This window comes from Quercus suber, unplaced genomic scaffold (assembly GCF_002906115.3).
Source record: "Quercus suber isolate HL8 unplaced genomic scaffold, Cork oak 2.0 scaffold_493, whole genome shotgun sequence".
Classification (NCBI taxonomy): domain Eukaryota; kingdom Viridiplantae; phylum Streptophyta; class Magnoliopsida; order Fagales; family Fagaceae; genus Quercus; species Quercus suber.
The window spans coordinates 476015-496822 of record NW_027069942.1 but is presented as its reverse complement, the minus strand read 5'-3'; the positions used below and the strand labels follow the sequence as shown (position 1 = coordinate 496822).

General features: G+C 34.4%; 3 protein-coding genes across 4 annotated transcripts; 1 reads left to right on the top strand and 2 right to left on the bottom strand.

Annotated features, from left to right (window-relative positions):
* Positions 1 to 5237: 5237 nt before the first annotated feature.
* Positions 5238 to 6374, bottom strand: LOC136063160 (F-box/kelch-repeat protein At3g06240-like). Its single transcript, XM_065763137.1, has one exon. It carries the CDS (start codon positions 6372 to 6374, stop codon positions 5238 to 5240), a length of 1137 nt encoding a protein of 378 aa, XP_065619209.1.
* A 1996-nt stretch (positions 6375 to 8370) lies between these two features.
* Positions 8371 to 8865, top strand: LOC112038546 (uncharacterized). Its single transcript, XM_024071365.1, has one exon. The coding sequence runs from the start codon at positions 8371 to 8373 to the stop codon at positions 8863 to 8865; it is 495 nt and encodes a 164-aa protein (XP_023927133.1).
* Positions 8866 to 15375: 6510 nt separating this feature from the next.
* Positions 15376 to 19877, bottom strand: LOC112005433 (F-box protein At3g07870). 2 transcript variants are annotated; one of them, XM_065763141.1, is made up of 2 exons: positions 18437 to 19876; positions 15376 to 16812 (listed from the first exon to the last, which is right to left on the bottom strand). In XM_065763141.1, the coding sequence occupies exon 1, from the start codon at positions 19636 to 19638 to the stop codon at positions 18535 to 18537; it is 1104 nt and encodes a 367-aa protein (XP_065619213.1). In that variant the 5' UTR covers positions 19639 to 19876; the 3' UTR covers positions 15376 to 16812; positions 18437 to 18534. The 2 variants fall into 2 exon arrangements, with proteins under 2 accessions (XP_065619213.1, XP_065619214.1); XM_065763142.1 differs by lacking the exon at positions 15376 to 16812 and adding an exon at positions 16819 to 17179 and having other exon boundaries at positions 18437 to 19877.
* Positions 19878 to 20808: the final 931 nt, after the last annotated feature.

Below are 20808 nucleotides of genomic sequence, written 5' to 3'. Positions count from 1 at the left end.
GTCATGGGCATGTTGCACACACATTCTAGAGGTCAACTAGGAAAGAGTGAAAGTATAAGGTGACTTTTGTTTTTGTTTTTTGCTTACTTTTATTTTTAATGGAAAGGAAAATGAGAATTGCTTGACTTATGAGTGAGTGTGTTCAGAAAGAGATAGTTAAGTGTCTTCAAAGTTCAAAGTGGAAGAAACTCAAACAAGGCCGAGCAAGTCAAGCAATCCATGACATTTTTGCCATCCCTAGTTCGGGAGTCCATTGCATTCTCTCTAATCTCCCCTTTTATTTTTATCTTTTTTGGGTCTAAGTCTTAAACCAATATCCTCATTATTTTTCAATTAAAAAAAATCCTTATTATTTTCAATCAATGTTTGCACCCTCCAACTTTGGAGAGAAAAGAAAAGAAAAAGGTTGAAGATTGTACCACACAAATCAACATCAAACACTTGGTTTTCACATTTTATTTCAACAAAAAAAAAAATAGTTGCTCAAATTTTAGGGTATGTTTGGTAACTGTTTTTTCCCCTTATTTTCTATTTCCAAAAATAATTTTCTATTTTTGAGATTAAAAAACTTGTTTAACAATCCAAAAAACCATAAATGTTCTTAAAACTCAATTTGTAAAGGAAACTGAAAACATGCAAAATGCTGTTTTTAGTTTCTATTTTTCAAAAGTTAATGAAAATACACATTTAAGTTAATGAATCTATCTCTTTTAAGGAGTCAGAATTAGAGTTCAAACCCTAATAATAACATATTTTAGTATTTTTTTTTTTCAATTTTTTTTTTTTTAAATTTCAACTAACCAAACATATTTTTTATTTCAAAAATAAATTTTTTTTTTATATTCCCAAAATCAAAATTTTGAAAACAAAAAACAAAAATTGTTACCAAACATAACCTTAATGTTTTCACCGTCTTCAACTAGAGTTTTCGAACAAAATGAAGGCTCAATTGAGTTGTCTTCTTTGTTTGATACATTATTGGTTATCAGGGAGCCGCTGAAATAGGAACTCATACATAAATATAGGGAGATACAAAAGGCTAGCATGATACACCTCCTAGCTCTTTGTGTAATGTAATCCCTATAGAATGAAAATGCCGCAACACTTATTGTAAGAGTAAGGAGACTGATGATTCAAGACAAAACTACCAGAATGTCACAGCCCTACTTTTTTTTTATATTCCCAAAATCAAAATTTTGAAAATAGAAAACAAAAATTGTTACCAAACATAACCTTAATGTTTTCACCGTCTTCAACTAGAGTTTTCGAACAAAATGAAGGCTCAATTGAGTTGTCTTCTTTGTTTGATACATTATTGGTTATCAGGGAGCCGCTAATATAGGAACTCATACATAAATACAGGGAGATACAAAAGGCTAGCATGATACACCTCCTAGCTCTTTGAGTAATGTAATCCCTATAGAATGAAAATGCCGCAGCACTTATTGCAAGAGTAAGGAGACTGATGATTCAAGACAAAACTACCAGGATGTCACAGCCCTGCAGACGAAATTTAATAAAGTAAATGAGAAATGAAACTGAGTCAACAAATAGTTGAATTTAAGCTTGTACTGTGTATCCAAGAGTTAGGTCCATTTAGATATACATCACTATAAATTTCTTTGAGACCTTATCCTCTATTCCTGTATGTGTGTTAAAAATACTTAGTATTCTAAAAAAGAAAAAAATACAGTTCCAGCACTCATGTAGAACATATACCTTTTATTTTGCATTGGAAAAGGTGCAGCATTGAACCTGTGAACATATTACTTGAAAGAACACCAATGTCTATAATACATAAACTGACCAAGGAAAAACTACAATATAGACTACGCATCCATGTTCCTTATGGTAACGAACTTAGATGGTTGAATATGGACTTCATAGGATGGAGAGAATGGCAGAGAATAGTTAAGCAAATGACACCACCTTTAAGAAAACCATGATACAAGTACAGGTAGAACAAGTGCTTGTCTTGCATTCTGTTGCATTATTTAGTAATTAAGGAACTGCAAATTAGACTATTAGTAAGTATCTAAGGATGTTGCAACAATAATTGCCACGTAATAGGGCTTTGGGCTGCGACTGCAGGTAGCTCAAGAAAAGCACTGCTTAGACCTGTCATGACTGATTGGAAAAGATGAATATCAATAATAAATTCAACAGTTTGCAAATAAATCAAATTTCTAGTTTTTACTAATTTCCAAAGCCAAATGCCATCAAGGTAGGACCAATGAATCACCCATATGCATCTCAAACAAATATCAAATATTATTTATTTTGGAGACATCTTGTTGATTAGCATGGTCGTCACTAGGACAAAAACGAAATACGATTACGCTTGATAAGCAACAAGCACTTGACAATGACATTGCCATGTCAAATAATGTGGATGGAAATCCCAAGACAATAGTCATAAGTTGAATAAATATTAGCCATAATAAGCTCCTAAGGAACCCTCTCCCTTCTGGTTGGATAAATTTAGTCTTCAATTTCACAGCAATACTATAAGAGTAATGATACAAAATGTGTCAACTTTTAAAACATAAAACAAAAATTATAGCAATTAGGAAATTTAATTATCATGATGTTGATGTGGTTCCAATCACATTAATTGCTACCTCAGTTTGCAAACTTTTTATTAGTAAAATTGATGATACTTCTAGCAATTTTCATACTTTAATTTCAACCATTGTAGTAAAGGACAACATAACATAGCTTGCATATGAGAAAATTCTTCAACAGCTTTCAAATGACACCATAAAAGATTACCAACACAAGAGGTTCATTAGTTAGTATAGGCAGCCTGTGTCCTTTTTTTTTTTTTTTTTTTTTTGATAGGCATATAAGCAGCCGTGCTTGAGGTGAAAAAGGTCTATAAATTCTTAATCCACCAAAAAAGAATTAAGTAAACTAAAATACTAAATCCTTCAATCCGGCAAAAATGTTACAAAGGAGATAATGCATCAGTATCTTAACAATTGAAACTGAGCCAGAAAACATTGACTCAATCACTTGCATTTGCAAATTTCATATGTGCTAATGGATCAAAAATTAGAACTGCTTATCAAATGACTAATAAGTTCTAAATAGATATTTGAATTGCTGCACATTTTCTCTACACAAAGCCACAAACCATCAACCATCATTGGATGGTAAGCAAATTAAACAAAGCATCCACTTTCTTTAATTAATAGACCTAAAAATGTCAAAAACATGAAAATGTATGTATACATGCGTTGAGAAATCATAGTGTTCTGGAGAAAATTTGACTTGCACTTCTGCTGTATACAAAATTAAAGAGGATTCAAGCATATAAATTGTCTCTGTCAATAAAAAAATGCATAAGCAATTAAATGTGTGAGCAAAAATTAAAAGCCTGCTATTTAAAATATTAATTTGACTTAATGCTTAGGACCAATGAATCAACTCTATGCATCCCGTACAGATTGCAGAAGTTCATTCTCATTTTCCTTTGGAGTAAGCCTAAGATATTTAGCTCACTAACAGCAGCCAGAGGTACAATTTTTTTAGTCCAAGACTCAACAAAACCATACTCCCTCATGTTAATTTATCAAATCACTGAAGATAAATAAAGCCAGCAATTCCTTGAACACTGCAAGTCTCTTATCATATTGGTGCAGCCCTTCTCCTGGGCAATTTTTTTCTCACAAAACCAATTAGGCAATATGCACCGTTTTGGCTTTCCGAAATTCCATTGAACCAAAACACTTTTCCTGGGCTCTACGCTCTGTTTAATATATGTAATAGATAGACTGATGAAATTTTGAGATGCAAGCTGAAAATAGAGGCTGCAACTTGAGCAACCTGGGCTGGTTTACACACACATATATACTATTTTTATTGATCAGTACACACACATACATATACTTCATAAAATCTCAAGATGCCAAGCTCAATTTTAGAAGCTGCAACTTGGGCAACCTGAGCTTGTTGGAGGTAAACAAGAGCATGTAAGTCTCATCCCTAACCAGCACAGCTCAACGTGTGAAATTTTTAGCCCTCACCCAACCCAACCTAGGCTGAAATTAGTTGTCTTGTGGTGACTGAATTGACTCAAGGTAGGTCAGGTTATGCTTCTCTTAATAGTAGTAGTAGTTGGAGATATCAATAGCTTTTTTCTGTCTATTTACAACAGCCAACTTACAAGCAGGATTAGCATACCTTATACTTAAAAAGCATGCATGATTTACTGTGTGTATACAAGTGATTAGCATACCTTATGCTTAAAAAGCATGCATGATTTACTGTGTGTATACAAGTGTGTAGATTCACGTGTACTATACAAATTATAAAGAAATCTCATAATATAAAAAATAAAATAAAAAATAAATAAATAAAACTGGAGAAATAATTTGCATTAGTGTTGTATCTGCAAGAGCTAGTATCAGTCTTGTCTCTATGCCAAAGATAGTTGGAACCAATACACCTAGAGTGTCTAGGGCATATATGCTAGGTTGATGTGCAATCTGCAGCTTAACAAACAACGTTTTTAAGCATACATAGATGTTGGGAAAAAAAAATGCATTTAGTGGTAGGACAACAAAAAGATGAAAAATCGATTTAAAAAGAAAAGGAGCCAGCCAAAATCTTGATGATTTTCCCTAACGTCCAAAACAAGTCGATAAACCAGGCTTATGCAATTGATTCATTATTAAAAACTTTAATAATTAAACATGAGACCTAATTCCAAAAGTTTATTCTTCTATTCATATAAATCTACAGATAAATCAATAAGAAGGGAAACAAAATACAGAAGGGGGCTGGGGACAATCAATTGAGCTTGCACAACAAATTCATAGTTTATAGAAAATATTATTTTGTTGCCTAGAAATCAAAGCATGATATCCAACAAGGTGAGTTGACAAAAATCAAAATCAAGGGTACCACCAAGTACCAATAATTTACAAGTAAAACCAATTTCAATTATAAACTTGATAACCAGTCCAATATTTATTATGATAGGACAAGTGAAACAAGGTTATCTGGGCTAAAAAACATATAATTTTCACTGTGACATTGCCATGTGTTAGAATGACCACAAAAATGAAAAATCTACTAGGATTACCACATTACTTTCATGTGTACTACAATAGAAGATAAAAAGAACATAATGATGGCTTCATTGATTTAATATTACAATAAGGAAAAGCAAAATAAAACATAAAATAGAGCATCATTTACTTCATTGGTTTATCTTCACATTTGGATGGCATTTATTTGTGATCAAGTAAAACCAGGCTTTCCATAAGATCAGTTGTGTAGGCCATCCAGTTAGGACTTGAAATTCCAATATTGTTCTCATATAGACTTTCAGGGTCATACGAAACCATCCTTCCCGGAGGCTTTATAATTAGAAGTTGACCACTTTCAGTGCAGCCAAAGAAATTCTTCATCCGCTTGAGTCCTACAGTTTTTTTTGTCCAAGACTCAACCACACCATACTGTCCCATCACCCATATGTCGCATTTATCTAAAACATCGCCATCTTCATAATCAAATACAGGAGGACCAAAAACAATTAGAGCCAATGATCCCTTGAACACCACAAGTCGGTGAACTGCCTGATAGGCAAAAATAAATCTATCTAAGTAATTCTCTGGCAGTCTTATCTCTCGGAATATTTCATCATTGACATCAAAGGACAAAATGAAATTGTTAGTGTTGTTTTCACCCCAAGTATATGCCATAATATGTAGAGCTCCATTAAAAAATAAAAAGGGTTCATATTGTATTTCTAAAATAGATCCAACATTGGGTATCGACTCCACCGAAAATTCAATCCTTCTCCACAAATCCGTACTCAATGAGTAAACCTTGGCGTCAAACCGCGGACCTTTGTTATTGCAAAAAATTGAATTTAGGACAATTTTGAGAATCTTGAAGTCATTGTTTTGACAATGATAGGCAAGTCCAAGACTGTAGCCATTGCGACCAGCGGCAATCGTAAGCATCTTAAACTTTTGAATGCTTGGGTTCCATAAATATATTAAAGTATCACAATTTCCAAAAATCAAGAACATGCCATTACAATAGTCAACCATATCTACAGGAAAAGGGATTTGAAACCTACAAACCTCAGTCAATGTCAATGTGGGATCGTCATTGCAAGCAGCCGTATACAGTTGTTTGTGATCGGTATATAGAAGAAAACCATTATGATTGTTATAGGATGATGATGATTTGTTGAGGTTCAAGTGTTTGGTAATGAAAATGGGGTCTGTGATTGTAGAGTACCAAGATTTAGAAACGCACCTGAATCTGATTAAGGATTTCACTGGCAGCCGAGTCAGGATGTCGATCACGACGTCGTGTGGGAGACGCTCCGATGACAAATTCCTGAGCTTAGACATCATCGATGATGATGATTAGAAAGGGAATGCGTTACAGTAAGAGGAAGAGAGAGAGAAAAAAAAAAGTAAGAAGTAAACTAATGATAGTTAAGCTGCCTGAGATGATGACACAAGGCTTAATTAACAGAGGGATTGTTTGCCTAATTAGTGGGACACACCCAATTTGTCTATTACTAAATAACAAAATTTAAGTACAATAATTTAGTAAATGGTTTTTAGGTTTTTATTTTAAAATTTAGGTATGTGACTACTTTACTAAAAAAATATATTTTTATTTTAATAAAAAAGAATTCACATAGCAAAATTTTAAAAATAAAATTTAAAAAACAGTACCTAAATAGTGTACCTAAAACTTACTTGTAAAATAAAAGTACAATATTAGAAGTTCAAAATAATTGGTTGAACTCTAGTTACTTCTCCCATCATTCAACCAAATTTATTTATTTTTTAGGAACAAATTAAATCTTAATTAAGTGTGAAAATACTCAAAAACAACTCGCAAACATGGCATGAGCTTAACTTGCTTTGTTGTGGGTTAGTGTTTATATAAATGGAAATGTTTCAAAGTGAGTTGACCTATTTTGACTCAATTAATAAATTAGTCAATTCTGTCTTGACCTGTTTGACTCACAATCAATCGAAAATGAACTTGTTCCATCAAGATAAAATTACTAGTCTTGACATGAACTCATTTAGCATATACAAATAAATGTCATTTTTATGTAACTCAAATATTATTGTTAAATATAGAATTGAGTAGCTAAATGAATTTTAATGTTTACCAAAATATAGAAAATTTTCATTTTAGTTTATCTTTCATAGACTACTGTATTTCTAAATCTTGGTGGAACACCATTGAGTAAAATAAAAACTTTTTGGTCAAAAAATATCTTTTAAGAATAATTGCTTAAATAACCGTCACAAGTAATTTAGTAAATGTGGGTCAAGAATTTAATCAGGCAAAAGACAACTCCAAAAGGGTTGAGAATGAATACACAATAGAAATGATGAAAGTAGTTAATATCTAATTGATAAATATGTCCTCGAAACTCTCAAGGATGGATATGATTACTACAACTTCTTATACTCACTTGATTTTTACACTTAGCACTTAAAACTTTTCTTTTTGAAGAATTCCAGATCCCTTTGCTAATTGGGTGATTTGTCCTTATTTAAACATATAAGATTCCTTTCCTACCGTCCACCTATAGGGTGGATATCACATTGGGAAGATGCTTGTCTCATCTTCTACTCCCCCCTTCTTTTGACGTAAAAAGGAGTGGAAGACAAGGTGATGGGCATTGTTTTGATGTTCATTCAACAATAAATGCATTAATGCTAGTGGGTGGATTGCATTTAATGTGGAGGGAATGATTGCTTAACTTAGATGCTTTCTTCTTTAGGCCTCTGGACTTATTTGTTCTTCAATCCATACAGTCATTTGTCTACCTTCTTGAAGCTGGGAGGGTTCTTGAAATGTAGCCAAGGATAAAGGGATCCTCAAATATTCGTCGAGGAGTGGTTGGCCCTTAGATGGTTCATTTTAAGGTTGCTGAAACATAGCATATGCTGAAACAGAATATTTGTGGAAGAAATGATATTACACTAAACGACTATTGCATCTTGATACGACTTGTAGTTTTATACTTGGATTAGTTGGTTAGTGTATATGGACACGTGTACTGTGGTGTGATGAGATGATCAATGGTAGTTAGTTGTTCCACATATTTTGGGATTAGTTTTAAAGTTAGTTATTTTATTTTCTGATTCTGCTATATAAACATCTTGTAATTCATTGTTGATTAATTAATGAAATATCTCAGATTTTCTCATTCTTGATTCTCCATTTCTCTCTCTTTCTCTCTAGACTCATTGCACAAATATACTCTGTTTTCTTACATGGTATCAGAGCCTCGTGCTTTCATCAATGGCGAATCAAGATCAAAACTCTTCATCTTCTACTTCTTAATCTACTGCTCATCGTGAGCTTACTCCAATGGAGGATCTGAGAAGCCCTTTCTTTTTGCACCATGGAGAATCACCAGGTGCGATTCTAGTTACTCAGCTCTTAACTGAGGACAATTATCCTAATTGGGCTAGGGCTATGCTTATGGCATTAGATGCAAAAAGCAAGCTAGGTTTTGTGGATGGATCCATCACAGCTTCCATGGCTGTCATGCCTCTAGAGAAGGTTGCTTGGTCGAAGAACAATTCCATGATTTCTTCATGGATCTTGAATTCTGTTTCGCCTCATATCACTGCAAGTGTAATCTACAGAAACACTGCAATGGAGGTTTGGAATTCACTCAGAAACCGTTTCTCCCAAGCCAATGGTCCATGGATTTCACAGCTTCAGAAAATGATCTCAACAATTATGCAAGGAGATGCAACAGTGACTACCTATTTCACTAATCTTCAAGCTTCTTGGGATCAATTACTCAATCTCAAGCCTTTACCATCTTGTTCTTATGGTAGTGTGTCTGCGGAGTGAATGATAAAATCACATTCTTCAATCATCAAGATACATTGATGCAATTTCTCAATGGCTTAAATGAAGCTTTCTCCCAAGTCAGGACTCAGATCCTAATGATGGAGCCAAGTCCTTCAATTGACAAAGCCTTCTCTTTAGTGATACAAGAAGAAAGGCAGAAGGCTTTAGGTTTCAATGGTGGTGCTGTGTCAGTTAATTCAACAGCTCTTGCAGTCAAAACTCAAGGGTTCAATCAAGGTTGGAAGAACAAAGGCAAGGGCAGACCCGTGTGCAGCCACTGTGGCAGAGTTGGTCACTTCATGGAAAAATGTTACAAACTAGTGGGATTTCCACCAGGCTACAAGCAAAAAGGCAAGGTTCATGTTGCAAATCAAGTAACTTTTGATGGTGAGGTTGGTCAGTCCGAGGGTGCATCACAATCAGGTTCTTTTCCCTTCACACCTGAACAATGCCAACAATTATTATCAATGCTAAGTTCCCATGCATCTTCTTCCAACACTCAAGATGCTATTCATGTAGCCAATTCAGCTCTCTCAGGTATTTCTTGTGCCTCTTTCTAGGATTCTGTTAGCCTTAATTTGAAGAATTCAGTTTTTGCTGAAAATCCTTCAAACAAAAATGCCCATAATGCAGAAACTTGGGTTCTTGACATAGGAGCTACTGATCACATCATTCATTCCATATCTTTGTTCACCAATATAACTAGTTCAATATCTTCTTTTGTCCATTTGCCTAATGGTGAAAAGGATCTTGTCACACACATAGGCACGGTTCAACTTACTCCAACTTTGATTCTTGAAAATGTGATTTGTGTCCCAACCTTTTCCTTTAATTTGATTTCAGTGAGCAAATTAACCAAATCTTTATCCTGTTGCTTGGTTTTTCTCTCAAACTATTGCTTCATACAGGACCTTACCTGTTGGAGAGTGATTGGATTGGGTAAGCTTCACAACAGCTTATACCCGCTGCAAACTTCAGAGAATTGCAAGTATGCTTCAAAAGCCACTTCTGTTCTAGAGTCAGTTTTCAAGTCTTTTGCTCATTCTGTTTCCAACACTTTTAATGTCAATAAGCCTTACTTATGGCATCTTAGATTAGGACATGTATCTGATGCCAAGCTTCCCCTTTGTGTATCAGATGTATCCTCTTCTTATTCCAATAAAGATTGTGTTGTTTGTCCTATTGCAAAACTTAAAAGACTACCATTTCCTAATTCTAAACATATGTCTGAGCATACTTTTGATTTGATACATTGTGATGTATGGGGACCTTTTGCTAAAGCAACTCATGATGGTTTTAAATATTTTCTTACAATTGTAGATGATACTACAAGGTCCACATGGGTTTACCTCATGAAATCCAAAGCAGAAACTAGGCCTTTGTTAATTTCATTTTACAAAATGATCTTTACTCAATTTCAAACCAATATCAAAGTAATTAGAACTGACAATGCTTATGAATTTTTTCTCAAAGACTTTTATGCTGCCCATGGTATTATCCATCAAAACTCATGTGTTGCCACTCCACAACAAAATTCAGTTGTGGAGAGAAAGCATCAAGATATTTTAAACATTGCTAGAGCATTAAGATTTCAGTCAAATATACCACTTTGCTATTGGGGGGATTGTGTTTTGATAGCTGTTTATATCCTTAATAGGCTGCCTAGTACTGCTTTGGACAATAAAACTCCTTTTGAAAAACTTTATTGCAAAACTCCCTCTTATCATCATTTAAAAGTGTTTGGTTGTCTTTGTTTTGCATCTACACTTGCTCACAATAGGTCTAAGTTTGCTCCTAGATCCATTCCTTGTATCTTTCTTGGTTACCCTTTTGGTGTCAAAGGTTACAAATTGTTAAATTTGGTCACAAGGCAGATACTCATTTCAAGGGATGTTTCATTCTATGAAAGTGTATTTCCCTTTATTTCTTTTGTCACTTCACCTCAATCATCTTTTTCTTTTCCTTATATTTGTCCTAATGTGACTATTCCAGTTGATACCATGTTCCTTGATCCCATTGTTTCTTCCTCAGACCCTCCTTCTTCCACTTGTCATCCTAATCCGGTCTCTAACCAAGTTTTAAATCCTATTCTCCCTCTTACTTCTGATTTTGCAATACCAGAATCTATTCCACCAAATTCTACAGTACCAGAATCTACCTTATCAGATTCTGCCAATCCCAATTCTGCAGAACCTGTTTTTTTTTTTTGATCCACATGCTTTCATTCCTTCATTGAGAAGATCCTCTAGACCTTCCAAAGCACCTACATACTTGCAAGACTATAAGTGCAGCACTATTACTTCAACAAAGCTTTCACAGTCCACTTCACTCAACAACAAGTCAGGTACTTCCACCATTACCCCAGGAGCTAAATATCCACTTTCTAATTACATTGATTCTTCCCTTTTATCTCCTTCATATGCCCATTTTTGCTCTCTTATCACCTCTATTCCTGAACCAAGATTCTTTCATGAGGCTATCAAGGATCCTAAATGGAAAGAGGCCATGAATGCTGAGATTGCAGCCTTGGTTTCAAATCATACTTGGACTCTTACTCCTTACCTTCCAACAAAAAGGCTATTGGATGCAAATGGGTCTATAGAGTAAAATACAAGGCAGATGGGTCTGTGGAGAGATATAAAGCAAGACTAGTTGCAAAGGGGTTCACTTAGCAAGAGGGTTTGGATTTTACTGATACATTCTCACCAGTTGCAAAGTTAACTTCTGTTAAGACTCTTCTTGCCATATCTGCTGTGAAAGGTTGGCATTTAGTCCAATTAGATGTCAACAATGCTTTCTTAAATGGGGACTTACATGAGGAAGTTTATATGCAACTCTCTCAAGGCTTTCACAGCAAAGGGGGGAATGTTGTTTGCAAATTAAATAAGTCTCTATATGGACTTAAACAGGCCTCAAGACAATGGAATGCAAAATTCTGTTCAGTTCTTAAGAAGCTTGGTTTTCAGCAGTCAAAGGCTGATTACTCTTTGTTTACAAGAAAGTTTAATAATTCTTTCATTGCTTTAGTAGTTTATGTTGATGATATACTCATAGCTAGCAACAAGGTTTAAGAAGTTGAAACACTCAAGGTTTCTTTAGATCAACATTTCAAACTTAAAGACCTTGGAGGTTTGAAGTATTTTCTTGGTCTTGAAATAGCTAGATCAGATAAAGGAATTAGTATATGTCAAAGAAAATATGCTTTAGAGATTTTAAAAGATGCAGGAATGTCAGCATGTAAGCCTAGTAAAATACCAATGGAACAAAATTTGAAGTTGAGCAAACTTCAAGGTACATTGTTACCGGATCCTGGAATCTACAGAAGGTTAGTGGGAAGATTGTTATATCTAACCATCACTAGACCAGATATAGCATATCCGGTTCACAAGCTGAGTTAGTTCATGTCCAAGCCCAGGAAGCCTCATTTGGATGCAGCTTACAAAGTTTTACAGTACATAAAAGGATGTCCAGGTCAAGGAATTTTCTTGTCTGCATCTTCAGATTTCCATTTGAAAGCCTATACAGATGCTGATTGGGCATCTTGCATAGACACTAGAAGATCAACCATAGGGTATTGTATATTTTTGGGTGATTCTTTAATCTCTTGGAAGTCTAAGAAACAATCTATAGTTTCTAGATCTTCGGCTGAGGCAGAATATAGAGCTATGGCTGTGACAGTGTGTGAGTTAACTTGGCTGCTAGCATTGTTGAAGGATTTGGAGATTCATCATCCTCAACCTGCTCTTTTATTTCGTGACAATCAAGCAGCCATTTATATTGGAGAAAATCCTGTATTCCATGAGCGAACCAAACACATAGAGGTTGACTGTCATGTTGTCAGAGATAAGGTACAAGATAATGTGGTTAGATTGTTCTTTACTCCTACACACACACAACTGACAAATTTACTTACTAAGGCTCTCAACAGCTCACAGCTGAGATACTTATTGAGTAAAATGAATATCATGAATATTCACAACTCAACTTCTCATCCAATGGGGGAATGCAAAAGCTTAAGTGATAAAGGGGCAGATGCAAGCAACAGTCCAGATTCTCATCTTGAGGGGGAATATCAGAATTGAGATGGTGAGAGGATAGATAGAAGCATTTCAAGATGAGTTATCAGATCAGGCAGAGAGGCAGAGTGCTGAAATAGAGCATGTGCTGAAACAGAATATTTGTGGAAGAAATGATATTACACTAAACGACTATTGCATCTTGATACGACTTGTAGTTTTATACTTAGATTAGTTGGTTAGTGTATATGGACACGTGTACTGTGGTGTGATGAGATGATCAATGGTAGTTAGTTGTTCCGCATATTTTGGAATTAGTTTTAGAGTTAGTTATTTTATTTTCTGATTTTGCTATATAAACATCTTGTAATTCATTGTTGATTAATTAATGAAATATCTCTGATTTTCTCATTCTTGATTCTCCATTTCTCTCTCTTTCTCTCTAGACTCATTGCACAAATATACTCTGTTTTCTTATAAAGGTCCTTGGTAATCATGCCTTTATCACTTTCCTCCTCGGTCCCTTACATGTCTCCAGGGTTCTTCAAGGTTGGGCCCACTCTACTCGAATTGATTAGGCTCTCTTTATAGGGCATTTTTCATTCGGCCTTCGGCTTACAAGCTTAGGCCCGTTAGACATAATTGGGTCTGTGTCCCCTCAAATATGCTATTAGTAATTTAATTAGTGTTATTATGACATTGATTTGTGCAGTATTTAATTGTTTATAATTAATATATTTTTGATATGCTTACAAATAAATAAAATATGTTCACCATTTTTGTCATATTCTTTATATGCGTTGGAATGGGTCATATTTGTATCAACTTAATGCAACATATTTATTAAGCAAATTGAAATGACTTGTGTTTTTGTCAATCTAACAAGAATTATTTATTAAGAGTGTAACTTAGGTTTTATCACATCATTGTGCTTACAAGTGATTTTTTTTTTTTTTTTTTATTAAAGAAAGACTCCAAAAGCGGTGAATAAGTGATATTTTATTTTTTAATTTTTTTTTTTAAAAAATGTGAGTTATACATTTTTTTTTCTTCACTTCTAAGGCTAAACAAAATTAAGTGATGTTAGCAATATTCGTAATTTTATTATATAGGTCTTATAAATTGTTGTGTCACTAAGTACAATAAGTGATTCAAATACTTATATATTTTCTTGTAGTTGTTGAAGTGCCATCAATTATATTCTTTTCCACATCAATTTTTTAGATTTTGGTTTTAAAATTTGTAGTAGATTTTTCCCAAATAAAAGAAAAATTAGATAAATGTTATTCCAACCAAATCACCGTTAAGTGAATGAGAATACTGGAGTTTTACTTAAAAAAATGTACAATTTGATGTGGCAGGAATATGATTGGTGCCTCTTAAACAATATAATAAATTAATGTTTGAATCAATTTATTTTGGAAATGATACAAGTTAGTTTGTAAAACCCATGCAATAAAATTTGTAAGACTCTTAGCATTGCTCATTTGAGTTAGTTATATTAAAACATGAGAACAATGGACATACATACATACATACATACATAGATATACACACCCCATTGTCATTAATTAAATTGTTGAAAAATAAATTTAAGTGATATTTAAAAAGCCACATTTAAAGTTTTAGCCTTAGGCCTCAATTTGTATTAAACCGGCCATGCGCACTTAATAAATGAGCTGCGTTAGGGTTTATGGGTTTTGATATGAATATTGAATTAATTGAGTTAGTGTTTGAGCCATGTAATAGAATACCCTTACTTTGATTTGCCAAAAATAACTTACCAACATTAATTGCTACACCTTAAAGATATTATTTATTGTGTAAATCTTTTTGATGATGTATCTTTTTCTTTTGTTAAAAGAGAGGGCAATTCTCACGCCCATCTCTTAGCCCACTAGGCTGCTTTATGGAATCGATCTAGGGCTGTTCCCATCTCTTGTCCCCCAGCTATTATTTCTTAAAAGAGATGGGTGAGGGAAAACTATTGTTTCTAAAAAGAAATGATGTTTATTCAGCAAAAGAAAAAAAAATTGCTACCCTTTAATGGTCTAATGTTTAATTTATTACATTTGGAAATCTCAAAGTTTAGTTTGTTACTTAAAACGAAAATCTTGCCTGTCAGTCTGTCACCCATTCTTGTGAGGAGGGAAAACTATTTTATGAGCCAAAACTCATTCAATTGCAGGATATGATTTAATAATTAATTAATTTAGCCTCGGTCGAAAAGGTTATCAATGATGCATTCAACAGTTTTCAAATACTAGAATTTCTAGTGCTCCCGAAAGTAATATGGTAGGAGCAACGGACCAACTATATGCTAAAATGCTAATATATAGAAGCTCAAGTTAATGTATACTTGCTGCGCGTGAGTTATTATAATTGTCAAACACAGAATTATTCTAGTATTTGTGTAAAGCCCCCGTGTGCTATTAGCTTAGTACGAATAGCAGGTTCTCATAATGATGTAAAGCAATGTAATGAATCTCAAGCAGTCAAGCTTAATCTGATATGCGTCTCTCTATGATTTTATTATTATTATTTTATGTACAAAGATCAATTTCATTGAAGACAAAATACGAGATTTACAAAACAAAACTATTCTGGGCTTCAGAAACAATAAGCCGGAAAAAAGAAGCTGAGAAAAGGAATAAGCCCGGGCTCCTAGTTAGCTGCTACATTTGCTTCTCTTGGAATCCAGTTGAACAAGCACCTTTCAAAAGACATTGCTAACAACTGAATGTCTTGGATTGAATCGCGCGATCTTCCAACTTGCCTGTTTTCCTTTGGACACAATCGCATCTAGGCAGAGTTTCGAATCCCCTTCAGGGATTATATTGGTCAATTCCATGCTTGTTGGCTGTTACTAGGCCAATTGCCCTCCGCATAGCCTCACTTTCTACCATCTCCGTGTCTACTAAGTATGAAATAGTTACCTCCGCACTTAACACCTCACCTCTGAGTCCTGGCGAGTTGTGACCATAGCCAAGATTGAGAGGTTTGAGCAAACTGCTGCATCATGGTACCCTTTAACAGGAACTTTTGCTCACTTCTCTGGGGTCCAGCAACTGCAGGTCTTTCTAGAAAGTGCTGCTTATACCTGTCATGACTTGGTCTATATTGATCTTTTTTCTCTCAAACACAGTTGGTTCCTTACTCTCCAAATCCCGTCAAACACCATGGCTGTGGAAAAACTAAATTCAGCTCACTCTCAATGCATGTTGCAATCTTCTTTTTATTCTTTGCTTTTCGTTCATGGTAACTTCTCTTTCATAGACATCTTGTACCAATAGCAAATATTCATGCCTTCTTTTCTAGTGCTAAATTGCTAATGGCAAAAGACCATAAGCTGATCTAGCTCTTACAAGCACATATGCTTAGCAAACATATATCTATGCCTGCTTAGCTCAGCCTGACAGTTCCTACCAATAAACCATGTACAAAATCTCTTGTACGTGTTAATTTTGAAGTCTTCCTGCACTAAACAAAATTCCATCAGAATTCACAGGCTCACTTGTATGGTCACCTTATTCAGCTGACTACTGTCTTCAATTAGGACCCCAACAACTCAAGTACATAACTTTCCTCATGTACAGATCCCCCGGTCCTTCATGGCTTCCACAACTGCGACTGTCTGCTGCAATAGCTCTTCTTGTTGAACTCATCTTCTACCCTTCCCAAGACTGTTCTTTGCTCTTGAAATTGGAAGCACAGATTTGTAAACTTTGTGCAGCAAATAAAACTGGTCTAAGAAGGATACGTGCTTGATGAAGCTAGTCGTCTTGGAGCAGTGGAGGGATCACTTATATAGGGAGAGATGAGAAGATGGGTACCTAGTGGAAGAAGCTGACACTTTGGGAAAAACCAGAGGCTATAGCAATTTGGTGTGCCAGTAGCTGCTCCAGGATTTCTTTCAGGTTCCATATCAGCACTGCAAGAGAGACAAAAAGCATTAAAACATGACATATTAAAAGTAGAGATACACCACAATATCCTGAGAACCCATGTGACACACAATTAAGAACTGTTTATGTTTTAGCAAATAAGGTTGGAGTGCACAAGTAAGTGCAATTTTCTCTTTTCTTTTCATTTTTTCCCCTGCTCGTGGTCAAAATTAGGATACCACCAAGGCTGATTGGATACATTCAACAGTTTGCTAATCGATCAAATTTTGGAGACATCTTGTTGATTAACTTGTTTGTCACTAGGATGATCATGAAATATGGTTATGATTGATCAGCAATAAGCACTTGACAATGACATTGTCATGCCAATAATGTGCACGGCAATCCTGACTCCTGAGACAATAGTCATAAGTTAAATAAATAATAGCCATAAGCTCCTAAGGAACACTCTCCATTCAGGTTGGAAAAATTTAGTCTTCTATGTCACAACAATATTATGAGAGTAATGTTACAAATGTGTCAACTGTTAAAACAAAAAACAAAAACTAAGAAATTTATTTATCATGACGTTGATGTGGTACCAATCACAGTAATTGCCACCTCAGTTTGCAAATTTTTTGTAGTAAAATCGGTGGTACTTTTAGCAGTTTCCACACTTTCATGTCTACAATTGTTAGGGACTACATAATACAACTAACATAAGAGGAAATTTCTTCAGCAGCTTTCATATAACACCGTAAAAGACTATCACCTCAAAAGGTTCATTAGTTGGTATAAGCAGCTACATCTCTTTTCTTTTTGATAGATGTATAAACAGCCAAACTTGAGGCGAAAAAGGTCCATCCAAATTCTTAAGCCAGCAATAAAAAATTAAGCAACTAAAATACTAAATCATTCAATCCGGAAAAAAATGTTACAAAGGAGAGAATGCATCAGATTATTAGTATCTTAAACATTGAAACTGAGCCAGAAAAGATTAACTCAATCACTTGCATTTGCAAATATCATATATACTAGATTGGAGGATTAGAAAGATGACTATTCATTTCCAATTGGCTGTTTTTGCACTAACTGGAAATGGATAAAAAACTAGAACTGCTTATCAAATGACTAATAAGTTCTAAATAGATATTTGAATTGCTGCACATTTTCTCTGCACAGAGCTGCATACTAACAACAATCATTGGATAGTACACAAATAAAAAGCATATATTTATTAGATTTATAAACCTAATATTGTTAAAAGCATGAAAAAGTATATATGCATTAAGAAATAATGGTATTCAGGAGACAATTTGAATTTCACTTCTTCTGTACACAAAATTAAAGAGGATTCAAGCATATACATTACCTATGTCAATAAGCCCACCTATCAACTATCTCACTACCCCAACTGGCTTATATCATACAATATAGTATATATCAATAATTTCATGATTTTCAGCTAATACTACGATTTTAAAGCAATTTAACGATTGTTAAAAAAAACCAAAATAGTAAGAGCATCATTTACTACTCAAAGTGCATATATGATGCCATGCCACAAAAAACTTGTCAATATTAACTTCACAAAGGTTTTCAGTTTGCTAAAAACTTCACTTTACTAATCTTTAACACAAACTAATCATGATATTCAGATGGACTTTTTACCTGATCAAGTAAAACCAAGCTCTCCATGAGATCAGCTGTGTAATACAACCAGAAAGGAATTTGAATTCCAAGATGGTTCACTTTCAGATTCTCAGTGTCTAACGAAACAGCCTTCTGTCAAACATTTGGACTAGAAATTCACCACTGTTAGTGCAGCCAAAGAGCTTAATAACCCAATCAAACAGTACATTTGTTTTTGTCCAAGACTCAACCACACCATACTCTCTCATCACCCATATGAGGCATATATTCGAAGTATCTGGTTCATCATCATCATCTTCTTCTTCTTCATCATCTTCATCTTCATCTACATCGTCGTCTGGACCAATAACAATCAAAGCCAACGATCCCTTGAACACCACAAGTTGGTGAACGTGGTGGTCAGAATTTGGACCTAATCCATCTAAGTAATTCTCGGGCAGTTTTATGTCTCGAAATATCTCATCATTGAGATCAAAGGACAGAATGAAACTATTATCGTTGTTGCCCAAAGTACACGCTATAAAATGCAGAGCTCCGTTGAAAAACAAACAGGAGTTAGGTTGAACAGCAAGAATATATCTAATATTGGGTACAGACTCTACCAATATTTCAACAGTCCTCCACGAATCAGTACTCAATGTGTAAACCTCGGCCTCAGCCGGGGGTACTTTTTCTTCATCAAACCCTTTATAAGACACAATTCTGAGAATCTTGAAATCATTGATTTGTGCAAGATAGGCAAATCCAAAGGCAACGCTATCAAAATAGTCCATAGTGAATGGTCTGAATCGCGTAGCATCGATGGTTTTAAACATTTGAATGCTTGGGTTCCACAAATAAATTGTAGGATTAACATAGCTATAAAGGAAGAAAATCCCATTACAATAGTAAACCATGTTGGCACCCCACAAGGGGATTTGAAACCTAGAAACCTCAGTCAGCGTACGGTCGCTATTGTAAACCAAAGTAGTCAATTCATTGTCAGACTTACACAGCAGAAAACCATTGTGGTTGTTATGGGATGATAATTTGAGGTTGAGATTGAAGTTGAGGTGCTTGGTGATAAATATGCGGCTGGTGATCGTAGCGTACCATGATTTGGAAACGCACCTGAATCGGATTAAGGATTTCACCGGCAGCCGAGTCAGGATGTCGAATACGACGTCGTAGGGGAGAATCTCGTACGACAAATCTAGCTTTCTCCTGAACTGAGACACCATCGGTTGTTATTCGAAGGAAATGAGAGGTGAGAGACAGAGATATTTCTTTTTTTTTTTATTTATTTATAAGAGAGAGATATTTAGGTTCGGTTTGAATATGGTAGATTAGATGGGCTTAGTCAGGGACGACTCGATCCACTACTAAAAATATAGACTTTACCTTCTTTCTCTTTTCCCAACTTCTTCCAAGCTCCAGAACATACCAGAGCTCTCTTTCTTTCTCTTGACAGAGTTTCGATCCCCTACTACAGGGTTTTTTTTTAAAAATAACTATAAATTTCATACTATATTATTAGTTAGACAAGGTTTGTAATATATTTAGTTTATAGCAATTCGATTTTTTTGGAGTCAATTTTGCCCTTTGAAAATCCACTAGGAAATCGAGTTTCTAAAACTCGATTTCCAAAATCGAGTTTCTAACACTCGATTTCCTAGTGGATTTTCAAAGGGCAAAATCGACTCCAAAAAAGTCGAATTGCTATAAACCAAATATGTTTCAAACCTTGCCTAACTAATAATATAGTTTGAGGGATTTGGTTATTTTTTAATAAAATCCCCTACTACATCTTGCAATGTTCATTTATTTCTAATGACTATTTGTTTCTCAAAAAAAAAAAAAAATTCTAATGACTATTTTTTCTTAAACCCAAAAACCATATTTTAAAAATCTCCTCATGCTATTATTTTTAAATTTGTCCTAATGATATATATTTTTTTTAACAAATCTCCTGAAGTACTTGTGGTAACGATACAGTGAGTTGTAGGTTATTTAATTTTAACTATAAAATATTCTAAAAAAAATTAACTAAAAATGCTATATTCACAATATTTTGCACAATATTTTCATAGTAAATCGTACGTGATATCTTACCAATAATAATCAATAACAACCTACTATATAAAATTTATTATAAAATTATTGTGATAGCATTTCTTAATTTTAACTTCTTATTCTTTATTTTATTTTTTCTTCTTTTTTTTTATCCTTAAGATTTCTTCTTTTCTTTTCTTTTCTTTTTTTCCTCCCTCTTTTTTGTCCTCCACACACGTAACTTTGCTCTTTTCTATTTTTTCCTTATTTCCTCTTTTTTCCCTACCACTTCTTCCAAACTTTGGAACATACTAGAGCTTTTTTTCTCTCTCTCTCTCTCTCTCTCTCTCTCTCTCTCT